The sequence below is a fragment of the Rhinopithecus roxellana genome, chromosome 16 (assembly GCF_007565055.1).
Source record: "Rhinopithecus roxellana isolate Shanxi Qingling chromosome 16, ASM756505v1, whole genome shotgun sequence".
NCBI lineage: Eukaryota > Metazoa > Chordata > Mammalia > Primates > Cercopithecidae > Rhinopithecus > Rhinopithecus roxellana.
In genome coordinates this window covers 17,982,213-17,995,515 of record NC_044564.1, presented here as the reverse complement: position 1 = coordinate 17,995,515, position 13,303 = coordinate 17,982,213, and the positions used below count along the sequence as shown (strand labels likewise).

At 47.9% G+C, this 13,303-nt stretch overlaps 1 protein-coding gene across 2 annotated transcripts in view; it reads right to left on the bottom strand.

Moving 5' to 3' along the window:
- Positions 1 to 1,733: 1,733 nt before the first annotated feature.
- SET (SET nuclear proto-oncogene) overlaps positions 1,734 to 13,303 on the bottom strand; it is a 13,481-nt gene continuing 1,911 nt past the window's right edge. The window contains exons 1-8 of one of the 2 annotated variants that reach the window (XM_030919753.1): positions 8,770 to 9,209; positions 7,210 to 7,267; positions 6,425 to 6,567; positions 5,688 to 5,791; positions 5,483 to 5,596; positions 4,328 to 4,498; positions 4,087 to 4,233; positions 1,734 to 3,490 (exon numbers count right to left, since the gene is read on the bottom strand). In XM_030919753.1, coding sequence (XP_030775613.1) covers positions 3,467 to 3,490; positions 4,087 to 4,233; positions 4,328 to 4,498; positions 5,483 to 5,596; positions 5,688 to 5,791; positions 6,425 to 6,567; positions 7,210 to 7,267; positions 8,770 to 8,842 — 834 coding nt within the window. In that variant the 5' untranslated portion in view covers positions 8,843 to 9,209 and the 3' untranslated portion in view covers positions 1,734 to 3,466. Of the gene's footprint in view, positions 3,491 to 4,086; positions 4,234 to 4,327; positions 4,499 to 5,482; positions 5,597 to 5,687; positions 5,792 to 6,424; positions 6,568 to 7,209; positions 7,268 to 8,769; positions 9,210 to 13,303 lie in introns of those variants that run through there. The other variant, XM_010360889.2, reaches the window with a different exon arrangement.

Sequence of the window (13,303 nt, the reverse complement as noted above, 5' to 3'; positions counted from 1 at the left end):
CCTAAAACTTGTCAACAGACTGCATGAGGAAACATTTTCCCCCTTCCACGCATACAACTTTTTCCTTCTCAGTGTTGCAACCAGTCAATTTTTGTTTTTTTCTGAGACACCATCTCAATCTATCGCCCAGGCTGGAGTGCAGTGGCGTGATCTCAGCTCACTGCAACCTCCACCTCCTGGGTTCAAACAATTCTCCTACCTCAGTCTCCCAAGTGGCTGGGATTACAGGCTCATGCCACCATGCCTGGCTAATTTTTGTACTTTTAGTAGAGATGGGGTTTCACCATGTTGGCCAGGCTGGTCTCGAACTTCTGACCTTGTGATCCCCCCACCTCGGCCTCCCAAAGTGCTGGGATTACAGGCGTGAGACAGCACACCTGGCCCTACAACCAGTCCATTTTTATCTTGGTTTGTCTGGGTAGAATCTGAGCACACAATGTCACCAACTACAGTTGGCCCACACCCTCCACTTTAAAAGTCCTTGCTATTCTGCAGCCCTTTGCCTCAGGCCTATTAAAAAGTAAACTGCTGCTGCTCTGCGACCCAGGCTGAAGCACGGTGGCAAAGTCATAGCTCAGTGCAGCCTCAAACTCCTGGGCTAAGGCAATCCTCCTGCCCCCACTTCTCAAGTAGCTAGAATTAGCCTAGTGCCACCACACTTTTTTTTTTATGGTAGTGATGGGATGTCCCTGGCATCCAGGTTGGCCTAGAGCTCCTGGACTTACACGATGCTTCAGCCTGGGCCTCCCAAAGTACTGCGATTACAGGTATGCGCCACTGTACCCAGCTTCTATTTTGAAATGTCCTTGAGAAAAGGAGCTGAGCCCGTTCTAATACACACTAAAGACCAGCCCAAGAATTTGTCTTGCAATTGGACACAAGGCATGCCGGCTACTGTGTAGTAAATTTTGTGGTACATTAAGGTTGCCATTTTACTTTCTCACAGCCTAGTTCTCTTACAGATTCATAGACATTAGGAGCACCTCAGGAGATAACAGTAGTTGAGTGAACTACTACCTTAAAAGGGCTCCCAATTTTTGACATTCCCCAAAATAAAGAAACATTATTTGTGACCTATAACCTGACAGCCCTAGAATCTCACCAGCATGTAAAACCACTAGTTGAAGTTTCACTGTTAAGTTTGTGAAAAAGTATCACAGGCTTGTGGATACTGATTCAAATGACTACAATAGCCCCACTTACCCAAAGGAGATACATTCTAAGATGCCCCAGTGGCGGCCTGAAACCACAGGAGTACCAAACCCCATACAGTTTTTCCTACACATGCCTCTAAAACTTAACTTCCAAATTAAGCAGTTAAGAGGTTAACAGTATAGGACCATTTTGACAACTATTACATACTGTAACTGTATACATTCACGTGTAAATGTATAGTCTCAAAATATCTGAACTGCAGCTGACCATGTGTAGCTCAAGCTGCGGTAACAGGACCCACCTTACTGGATTTTCTTCCCAGTGAAGAATTCCTTTTGAGACTTCAAAATGAAAATGCTATACTCGCTCTCAGAAACTGTATCCAAGTAAGGTATTTGAATTTATCCTTTACTTGTACACCGACCAGCTCAAAGCTTTCTAAACCAATGTTATACCATTAGCGCTAACCCATGCTTCCCCAGTCACTAATGATGTGAAGACAAAAAAAATACAATTTCTAAATCCAATAGCAAGTAACATTCCTCTACAAAACACGGAGAATGACCCCAGTCCAAAAAAAATCTTTATGTTCCTTTATTGGAGCAAGATTCCTGATCGGTATACAGTGATGTATTTACTAAACAGAGACCTGTGCAGAAATTACATACTATCCATCTAGATAGGTTGTTACACTTTTGCCTATTGATGGAATAGTTCCATTTATCAAGTTTTATACATCAAAAAGCTTTTGAATTTCACCAGACTGTCCATTAATTCACCTCTGAAAAAGTGGCATTTAATTTCAGCAACTATATTTTACAGCATTAAAAAGCTTATGCATTAGGGTGCTTCTCTGCACAATGGCATTGAGCAGACAGAGCCGAGTCCCTTATCCCACCCAGATTCACAGTCACATTTGAGAGCTTTATACCAGAGAGCAGGGACAGTTACTGCTAACCATCACAGACTTCTTACTCTTGAGAGCCTATCTTCTTGGCCACATTGTATATAGCCAATGAAGACATGCCAGCAACTGTCCCATGTATAACTTTGCATTAGAGCACCAGGTCTGTTGGATGGTGGTGGCAGGCACTATTATTTTATATCCAGGTAAAAGGCCAATTTTAAAAACTGCCACTTGGAGATAAAAATCAAGGGCACAGTATACCCAGAAAAGTATTGAGCAATCTGGTATCCCAAATGATGTGAACACTTTCAGAAACCAATGGTAAATTGAACCCACGTTTCCCAGCTATGGAGATATTAATACATTGATTCAAATCCCATTACTCAATCCACATAGCCCTGAGGTCATCCTGCAAAGTGCGTATCAAAAAATACGAAGTTAGGGTGACAAAGTTTGACAGTGATGTTATACAAGTCAAACCTGGAAGGTCATAGTAAGCATACCTATGCTGAGAGAAAAGCATCAAATCCTTTGTGTACACATTTAGTTTTATTGTAACAAAGCAACTTGTACACTTTTAACGTTTAAAACTGAGCATCATCTTTCCTTTCCAGTGAAACAAAAAGAAAATTTAAAAATAAACAGAAACAAAATTACAATAGAGAATGTCAATTCCAAATAAGATCCTACAGGTTCTGCTGATTCTCCCATTGAGTGGCAGGGCTCAAGTCATCATTAGGAGAGAATTTATTTTTAAAAGTGTCATCTTAAACTGCAAGGATGTCTGTCAAATATCACAATTAAACATGCCAAAGGAGAAGCCATGTTGTCAAAATGCCCACTTAACCCACCCAAACATCTCAAACCCACCCTTTGCTGACCTTCTATAACCCCATTTTTTTAAGTTTTTTTTCTTTTTTTAAACAAGAGAAAGTAGACAGATACATGTTGGTAAATGCTAACTGTCCATATTCACATAGAGACACAGTGTACTCTCTGAGCCCAATATACAGAGAAAGGAGGAAAAAAGCTAGAATTCTATGCACTACTACACAGGGGCCTAGCACCCTCCAGCTTCCAGCAGAGCGAAGGGAGCAGGGTTTTCTTTTTTCCCACAGAGCTCGGTGGTGTTGATTCCATACAGTTTTTGTTGAGACAGGAAGGGATAAAAATGAACTTCAAACAGAAAGGGGTAGAGACTCTTTTCCCATTGTATTCTGCTCAAGGTATTTCCCCCCAAATAAGTTGAGAACCATGGAGTAGAGAAAAGAGACCTCAAGAACAGGGTGACTGAGCACAAGAGGAAAAAAAAAAAAAAAAAAAAAAAAAAAAAAAGACTGCAACTTGCTCCCAGGGACTCGAGAAAATTTAAAAAAAGGAAGGTTGGAATCCATCAGTGTTCTATTAGTCGTCTTCTCCTTCATCCTCCTGAAAGAAAAAGTGGGCAGTTAATCTTCACAATTAATGCTGAGACTTCCTTTCATATGGACCACAATGGACCCCACAGAACATATGCCCTGGGGGCACTCCAGTTTCTAAACCTGTAAGTCAGCTGCATCCGTTCGAAGGAAACACCCGTGTTGATGTTGCTTATTAGTAACTTTTCAGTTCTAACCAAATCAGGCACATTTCAGATAAAATAATCCAAAATAAAACCAACCTATCCTAATTTGACTATTCAGCAATTGTGCAATTTGTCGAAAATATGTGAAGCTTTATTTCAGAGATGTCAGAATTTGGCCAGCTACACTGCCTATACTGCTTAAGTACTGGTTAGGGAAAAACAAGTTGGGTGGTCATAAGCCTAACCAAAAAGAGAAACAAAAAACCAAAGAAAACCCAACTAGTTAAACACTAGTACCACATGATTATCAAACATTTCCTTAATTCTTGAACAACAAAATGGCTTATTTTTTCCACAATCAGTTCTGCTCAGTTCTACCACACTATATATACAACCCCCAAAATAACATGATGAATTCTTTAAAGGTTGTCTTTGCGGGGTTAACCAAATTTTCTTTTACCTCTCCTTCCTCCCCTTCATCATCATCTTCATCTTCTTCACCTTCATCCTCATCCCCTTCTTCATCAATATCTTCTAATCCTTCCTCCTCTTCATCATCATCATCATCTTCTTCTCCTTCTCCTTCTTCATCATCCATATCAGGAACCTTAAAAAAACAACACAGTGTAAGGACTTGTAAGGACTCATTTTTAAACAACTGAGACAAGTCCAACTTTGAATAAATGAGTATTTCAACTCACCAAGTAGTACTGTAATGGGTTTGGCCAAATATCATCTTTGATGACCTCTCCTAACTCATCAGCACCTGCATCAGAATGGTCAGTAAACCAGGTAAAGAAGCTCTCTGGTTCCTCATGCTGCCTCTTCCTGCTGGCTTTATTCTGCGTTTGACTTGAACGTTTCGTCAAATCCTAAATGAATACCGGAAAGAGCTTTTGATACAATCTCTCTATAACACCAAAACTCCCTATAATTTAAAAAATAAATTTTCCCCGAAAGCTAAGCAAAAAAAAAAAGCAGTATACTATATACACTATTATTACCTAAGAGCAATTATAGAACTGTACAGCAGGTAGAGATAATATCAACTAAATTTGGCTTTCCATAAAATTTGTTCCACTGTATAACAGCCACTAGCACAACACAGTGCAAATATCTAAATTATGTCTTACTACCTAAATACGGATGTAAATGATTTTGAGAAATGGCAAGCCATTTGAAGAGCTCAGTCACCATTGCAGAAACAACAACAAAAAATTTAGTGCCAGTTCTCTTTTTTTTTTTTTTTGAGACACAGTCTTGCTGTTGCCCAGGCTGGAGTGCAGTGGCGCAATCTCAGCTCACTGCAAGCTCCGCCTCCCAGGTTCACACCATTCTCCTGCCTCAGCCTCCTGAGTTGCTGGGACTACAGGTGCTCGCCACCACGCCCAGCTACTTTTTTGTACTTTTAGTAGAGACCATGTTAGTAGAGACCATGTTTAGTAGAGACCATGTTTCACCGGGTTAGCCAGGATGGTCTCTATCTCCTGACCTCGTGATCTGCCCACCTAAGCCTCCCAAAGTGCTGGGATTATAGGCATAAGTCACCACGCCCGGCCCCAGTTCTCAATTCTTAAACTTGGGCTAGATTTTCTCTTTTTTGTTGTTTGTTTTTTGAAGATAAGGGTCTATGTTGCCCAGGTAAACTCCTAGGCTCAAGATCTTCCTGCCTACATCTGTAACATCTAATGAGAACTCTAAACTATTTTAATATTTGGCTTTAGCACACTGGAACGTTTTTATTTTAAGGTTTTCTATTTAGCCACATTACCAACGTATCAAGCACTTGTAAGCGGTTTAAACTAAAGTGAAATAGGTAAAATGCCATTTTTGTCAAATAACTCCTCAAAGCATACCTTTCCAGATTTCCATTTGATTTCGGTGGACTTTGAAGATGGATCACCACTCTCATTCAGATGAAATTCTTTGGAGAGAACTTTATTTTCAAAGTAAGGATTTTCATCAAAATACTGAAATTGAAAGATCAGAAAATATGAACAGGTCCAACCAAAGCTCACATTAAATTCCACAGTGGCAAACAAGATTAAGTTAGATACTTACAAAATCTATTCTGTAACCTGATTTAATATCTTCAAATTCTGTCACTTCAACTCTGGTCAAATAATGCAGTGCCTCTTCGTCTTCCTCCCCAAGCAGTGCAGACACTAGGCCAGAAAATTACAGGTCAGTTGAATTTTCAACAGGTATACACTAACAACAATTTAACTGATCCCTTTAAAAATTTTCCAAACTTAGCATCTTTGGTGCAATTGCTCAATGTCAGACTGTCACTATCTTTCATCAAGCAATTAGAATATAGCTTCTCCTAAACAGAATAGAAAGCAGTAGCTGCAAGTCTTTTCCCGTCTTTGAGGTTTTTTTTTTTTTCTTTTTTTGAGACACTGTCTGGGGCTCTTGTCACCCTGGCTGGAGCTGCAATGGCGCACAATCTTGGCTCACTGCAACCTCCCCCTCCTGGGTTCAAGCGATTCTCCTGTCTCAGCCTCCCAAGTATCGAGTAGTTGGGATTACAGGTGTGCGCTACCACGCCCAACATATTTTTTTGTATTTTTAGTAGAGACAGGGTTTCATCCGTGTTGGCCAAGCTGGTTTCCAACCTGACCTCAAGTGATCCGCCCACCTCAGCCTCCCAAAGTGCTGGGATTACAGGTGTGAGCCACTGCACACAGCCTGTCTTTGTTGCATGCGACCCAGCATGTTGGATTAAGTCTTCACCAAGCTTCCTCCATTCTAACAAACACTATTTATCCTTTAATAATGCCCTGTCCAAAACATACCTTGTGGATGGTTGACAAATGTTGTTACCCAAAAATTTGGGATTTTGGCGATCAATTCTGACCTCTTCTGAAAAAATGGTTGGCGGAGTTTGTTATATTTCTGTTCTACTTTCAAAATCTCCTCACTGGCTTGTTCATTAAGTCTGAAGCAAATGAAAAGAGATGTTGATAATGATAGTATTTAACAAATTAAAAAATTGCTTCAGATTACAGATGTGTATATTTACTTACTAGCTTTGGAATCATGCATAATACCGAATTACAATAACCATTATCACGTAGTTTAGACACTCAAATCAAAACTAAGATGGCAATTTTGTCTGATTTATCAATAAACACTCAGTAATAACTATTAAGAGTGCCCAAACTCAACACTCTGGTAACATTGCGTGTATTTACTTCACCCACTCTATTTCCAGTCCCATTTCAATTGTTTCCCTCAAGCACAATTTCTAAATAAAGTGGCTAATTCTGTAACAAAGTTGTAAGGCAAGTTAGAGCAACCACTGATGCCACACTGCTAAACTATCAGAAGACCTACACTGCAATTCACACAATTTTTAGTCTTTGAAAGCAAACCCAAATTTTGTAAGGTCAATGTACTTTCATCAAACACTTCGTACAATCACTTCACCAAAAAACACTGAATCTACGTAAGTATTTCCAACCAAGTTAGAATCATTTCCCCTTTGACAGTGGATAGATTTGACCACAGCTTCAATGATTACGGGGCCATTAGACACATCTCAGAAAATTTATCCAAAGTATATTAAGAAAAATGTTACCTGTCTATTTCATTTTGTACTTCATCAATGTGTTCAATTGCTTCTTGCTGTTCTTTTTCTGCAAAAAAAGGAGCAAAAAACTTAATTCTACGATAAATTCACCTAGTTTTCCAGATGTCAATACTATAATATTCTAAAAGCCATTAAAACAAAAACAAAAACGCCTACTACAAAGGTAAGTGTTCCACATGTTCATGCTTGTAGCTGACAAATTTCTATTTAATTAAAAGACCATTCACAAGTCATGCTGTCTGCTGGGTTACTCAGAAATTGGTTTTCTATAGCGCCTTTTTAAAGAGTTTCACTACAACAGACCAATCATTAAGGTTTCTACTATGAAAGATACAGAATAACCTTATTCAGAAGCCTTCACGTTTATTATTTCACATTATACACTTGCAAGAGAACAGTAGCAGCTCAGCTGCTAACTAGAATATGTAAACTAAAGCCATGACAATGATACAAATTAGGCCACGACTACCACCTATCAAGGTAAAACTACCTTTCATAGAAAGTTGACGACTCTGCTATTACAATGAAGACACCAGACACGCCTACAAAGACTGGAAAGGCACCGGGCACCATCCTACACACTGGCCCTCACCTTCTCAGAGCAGGAACCCCTCCAACCCAATTCAGGCGGGCGGACCTCAGATACGGCCCCACACGACTTTGGAGCACTTACTGGGAGCAAACATTAGATCAGAAAGCAGTGAGGCACAGAAGGGAGAGGAAAAAAAGGGGGAGTGCTCTGGAATACGTGCCCTTTTGTCCTGTAAAGACTATAACCCCCCTACAAAGCTAAGTGGGTGTGAAAGGGCCAGATCGCGCGGTTCATTTCCGGTAACCATCCCGGGATTGGCAGCCCCCCTGCCGAGAGCCTCCTTGGCAGAGACCAGCTTTCTTAGCCATTTCCAAGCCCCCCGATACACTGGTCGCGGCGCCAGGTTTCTCCGCACGCTGGTGCGACGGGGCGGCCGCCCCACGTGGGGAGTGCGCCCAGGCCGGCCAGAGCATCCTCCCGGCCGGCCAAGGCCCAGCGCGCGGCCGGCCGCGTGCTCCCCGCGCCCCCACCCAGCCCCAGCTCCAGGCAGAAGCCCCGCCGGGGCCAGCCTCTGGGAGGGGGTGCCGGGGGCGCCGCCGCGGGCCGGGCGCGAAGCGGAACCGCGCGGGAGGTCGGGCGCGGGGCCGCGTCCGGCCGCACCATGTGGCGGCGGCGGCGGCTGATGGGAGCGAGGCATCATGGCGGAGCACAATAAAGAGAGGCTTCTCGGGAGGGAGGGAGGGGGAGGAGAGCGAGGGAGGGGGGAGAGGAAGGGGGGGTCTCCTCCGCCCGCGCCGAGCAGGCCGCAGCGCCCCCGCCTCGCAGCGCCGGCCGCCGCCGCGGCGCCACCCAGGCCCCCGGCCCGGCCGCGCACAAAAAAGGGCGCCGAGTCCGCGGGCCCCAGCCGGCCGCGCCGCGGCCCCCCCCGGCGCCCCCCGGGCCCCGCCGGCGGCCTGCGGCCGGGGCGGGCGGCGAAGATGGCGGCGCGGGCCGGCCCCCGGGCTCGCTGCTCTCACCTGAGGTCTCGTCGGCCCCGTCGTGGTTGGAGTTGAGCTCCTTTTTACTGACTTTGGCCGCCGGCGCCGACATGGTGCTGCTCCGCGGTCGGGGGGGGAGCGGGGAGGGGGAGAGAAGGGAAGGCGAAGGGGGCGGGCAGGCGGCTTCCCCTCACGCCACACGCGCGGGCGCCCGCTCGGTCCGGCCGCCTCCTCCCGGCGCTCGCTCGCTCTCCCTCCCCCTCGCTCGCTCGCGCGCGCTGCCCTCGCGGCCTGACGCCGAGGGACGGGCTGGGGCGGCGTGCCGGGCCCCGGCCCGGGCTCCTGTTAGCGGAGGGGAGGCGGAGGCGGCGGCGGGCGGCTCGGCTCCCTCACTCGCGCTCGGCGCCCCAGCCAGCTCGCTGCTAGCTCTCCCGAGCCGCCTCCTCCTCCACCTCCTCCTACGGCGAGGGGAGGGCGCAGGGCGCAGGCGCGCCAGGCCCCGCGCGAATGCTCCGCCTCCGGCCGGGGAGGCTCGCGCCGCGGCGCCATTGGCCTGGGCGGCGGGATGAGGGGGCGGAGTTGCGGCGCGGAGACACAGGGCCGGGCGAGAGGCGGGAGGAAGGCGCGCGGCGACGCACGGCCGCCCCCCGCGCCGCTTCCCCTCCCCCGCTCTCCCCTCTCAGGCCCGACCCAGGACACTGGCGCGCGGCGGGCCGGGGGGCGGGGCCTCGCGCGGAGGCGCGGGTGCCGCGGCCCGCGCGTCACGTGGTGAGCGAGCGGCTTCTCTGCTCCGCTGGGCACCGGCAGCGGGGCGCCCACCACCCCGAAAGTACAGGCCCGGCCTCGCGTGGGGGCTCTGAATTCCGCCCGGCCTCTTGGCGCCTTCCACTTCGTGGAGAAAGCAGGGGGCACCCCATCCTGGATGCCAGATGGGGAACTGCCGAGTGGACTCAAACTCGGGCTCGTGTGCGAAGCCCCAGGCTATGCAGTCCGCGCGCAGGGCCATTCCTGGGTTTTAGTCCAAGCCCTGCCCAGCAAGCTTGTACCCTTGAGCAAGTCACCCTTCCTCTCTGAACCCGTTTCTGTTATGAAATGATAAACGTTGCGACACCGAAGCCACATTAAACTCGAAGTCCTGTGAAGGCAGGGCGTACCACATTATTCCGCAGTGCCCAGTGCCTGCAAGAATCACAGCGTTAAGTGCCACTTTCAGCAGCGCCTGGCATGGTTATCTCACCGAGGCCCCACAACAGCCCCATGCGATAGGCGGTATTCTGTTCCCAGAGATAAAAGGGGCCAACAAGGTCTACTTGAGAGGCAAAGCTCTGAACCACTAAGGAGGGCTGAAGCATTTTGTTTAAATAATACTTTTCAAGTATTGCGGATGCCCCGCACTCTGTCCCTCCAACGCCCCAAGACATGAACCATAAAAAGCCTGAAAAACCCTGATTAGTAGCATTTGTTTGTTTTGAGATGGTAGTAGTCTTGCTCTGTCCCCCAGGCTGGAGTGCAGTGGCGCAATCTCGGCTCACTGCAAGCTCCGCCTCCCGGGTTCAAGCAATTCTCCTGCCTCGGCCTCCCGAGTAACCGGGGCCACAGGCACATGCCACCACGACCGGCTAATTTTTGTATTTTTAGTAGAGACGGATTTTCACCACCTTGGCCACGCTGGTCTACTGACCTGAGGTGATCCACCCACCTCGCCCTCCCAAAGTGCTGGGATTGCAGGCGTGAGCCACTGCTCCCGGCCAGCACCATTTGTTGATTTTAGTGATACGCTGACCAGTTTCAAATCCTGGCCACGCAGTGGCTCACTCCTGTTATCCCAACACTTTGAGGGACCAAGGCAGGAATATCGTTGGGCCCAGGAGTACTAGTCTTCAGGGAGCCCCAATGCAGCCACTGCACTGAAGCCTGAGTGACAGAGCAAGACCTTGTCTCTAAAACAAAAACAAAAAATACCTGAAATCTCTCTTTGGACATTTTTAACCAGAACGTGGTGTTGGAATTCTGCCTTCCAGACTCAGACTTTACTATTGGCTCTTTTTTTTTTTTTGAGACTCACTCTGTCTTCCAGGCTGGAGTGCAGTGGCGCCATCTCAGCTCACTGCAACCTCCACCTCCCGGGTTCAAGTGATTCTCCTGCCTCAGCCTCCTGAGTTGCTGGGATTACAGATGTGTGTCACCACACTCTGCTAATTTTTGTATTTTTGGTAGAGAGGTTTTCACCATGTTGGCCAGGCTGGTCTCAAACTCCTGACCTCAGGTGATCTGCCTGCCTCTGCCTCCCAAAGTGCTGGGATTACAGGCATGAGCCACTGCGCCCAGCCCACTATCAGCTCTTAAAGTTCAAGCAACATCTTTTATGTTCAAGACAGTGCATGTCTTAGACAGGAGGCTAAGTGAGGGCCTTAGCCCCCTGAGTATCTGGGATTACAGGCGCCCACTACAACACCAAACTAATTTTTGTATTTTTTAGTAGAGACAGGGTTTCACCATGTTGGCCAGGCTGGTCTCAAACTCCTGACCTCAGGTGATCTGCCCACCTCAGCCTCCCAAAGTGCTGGGACTACAGGCATGAGCCACCCACTGTGCCCAGCATAAACTAAACTTTGTTGCAAGTGACAGAACCACGATTCTAAACCAAGTAGCAAAGGACAAAGCCCTTACCTTCAAACAGTTTTTCTATTTTTTTTTTTTTTTTTGAGACGGAGTCTCGCTCTGTCGCCCAGGCTGGAGTGCAGTGGCTGGATCTCAGCTCACTGCAAGCTCCGCCTCCCGGGTTCACGCCATTCTCCTGCCTCAGCCTCCGGGGTAGCTGGGACTACAGAGGCCTGCCACCTCGCCCGGCTAGTTTTTCGTATTTTTTAGTAGAGACGGGGTTTCAGTGTGTTAGCCAGGATGGTCTCGATCTCCTGACCTCGTGATCCGCCCGTCTCGGCCTCCCAAAGTGCTGGGATTACAGGCTTGAGCCACCGCGCCTGGCCCAGTTTTTCTATGTTTATTTTATTATTATTATTATTATTATTATTATTATTATTATTATTATTATGAGACAGGGTCTCTCTCTCTGTCGCCCAGAACCTTGGCTCACTGCAGCCTTGACCTCCTGGGCTCTGGGTATCCTTCCACCTCAGCCTTCTGAGTAGCTGGGACCACAGGCAAGTGCCACTGCCACCTTGCCTGGCTAATTTTTTATTTTCTTTTGTGCAGACGAGGTATCACCATGTTGCCCGGGCTGGTCTCAAACTCCTGAGCTCAAACCATCCTTCAGCCTCAGCCTCCCAGAGCTCTGGGATTACAAGAGTGAGCCATTGCACCCCGCCTCAATTCTTTTTAAAGTGACCAACAGTTAGAAGTACTTTTGACATCATGACCTAGCACACACAAACCAAAACTTACCCTTACCAAGGGTAGTGTGATTCTAATTTCCTATTTAAAATGCAGGGCACACCCCACCAAAGTGATTTCACGACCCACTCCTGGGCTGAGTCTGTCTGAGAACACTATGCCAAGGGCTGCTGCTTCCATCCTCAAAGCCTGACCCACAGGGTCACTCCTGACCCACAACATCTCCTGAGTGCCTGATCTGCCTGTTTCCCAAGCACCTGCAGGGGTCCCAGGGAACCCTGTAATGCCTTCTGACGGGGGAGTGGGCTTTCAGTTTCCCTTTCTAGCCTCCCAACCCTCCCTGCCCCTCTTTTCCTGCCCTTCCCCACACAGTGCTTCTCAAGATAAATGTGAGGAGCACACTAGGAAGTTGAAGAGAAAGAGAAAGCAAAAGGGCCAGGGGTGTCTGTAAACACGGACGAGCTGGGGGCACACTGAGAGGTTATTCATCCACTCTTAGGACTCTGCTCTCTCCCCGTCTCCAATGCCAGTAGCTCTGCATTCTCTCTCCTTGGCCTCTCCCCTCACTCAGAATTCCTCCCTCTCCTCTCTCCTCCCCTTCCTGGCCCCTCTGGTTGTTTTCTTTTGTTGTTGTTGTTCTTGTCGCCCAGGCTGGAGTGCAATGGCACGAACTCGGCTCACTGCTCACTCCGGAGTTCAAGCAATTCTCCTGCCTCAGCCCCCCAAGTAGCTGGGATTACAGGCGTGCACCATCACGCCTGGCTAACTGTCTTTGGTAGAAATAGGGTTTAGCCATTGTTGGCCAGGCTGGTCTCAAACTTCTGCCCTCAGGTGATCTGCCCACCTCAGCCTCCCAAAGTGCTGGGATTACAGCATGAGCCACCGCGCCTGGCCCCCAGCTCCCTTTGAAGAGGACAGAACCCCACCGCCAGAAACGCTGGAACAGAGAGAGGCTGGCATTCCCCACAGCGCTGCAGTGTCCCAGGCACAGACCAACAAATCTCCAGAGCCTGGAACATCTCCCCCTACAACACACACATCTCTTTGAGCCTCCTGTTCTGATCTGTAAAATTGGGATGTCCACAGCATACGGCTGTCAGGATAGAGAAGTGCTTGGCACAGCTCCTGGCACACCATCAGTGCCTACTAAGCAGCAGGAGCTGTTATTTGGGTTTAGATGAACCCCCTCACACCTTTCCATCCCTTCCAGTCCTGTTAATGC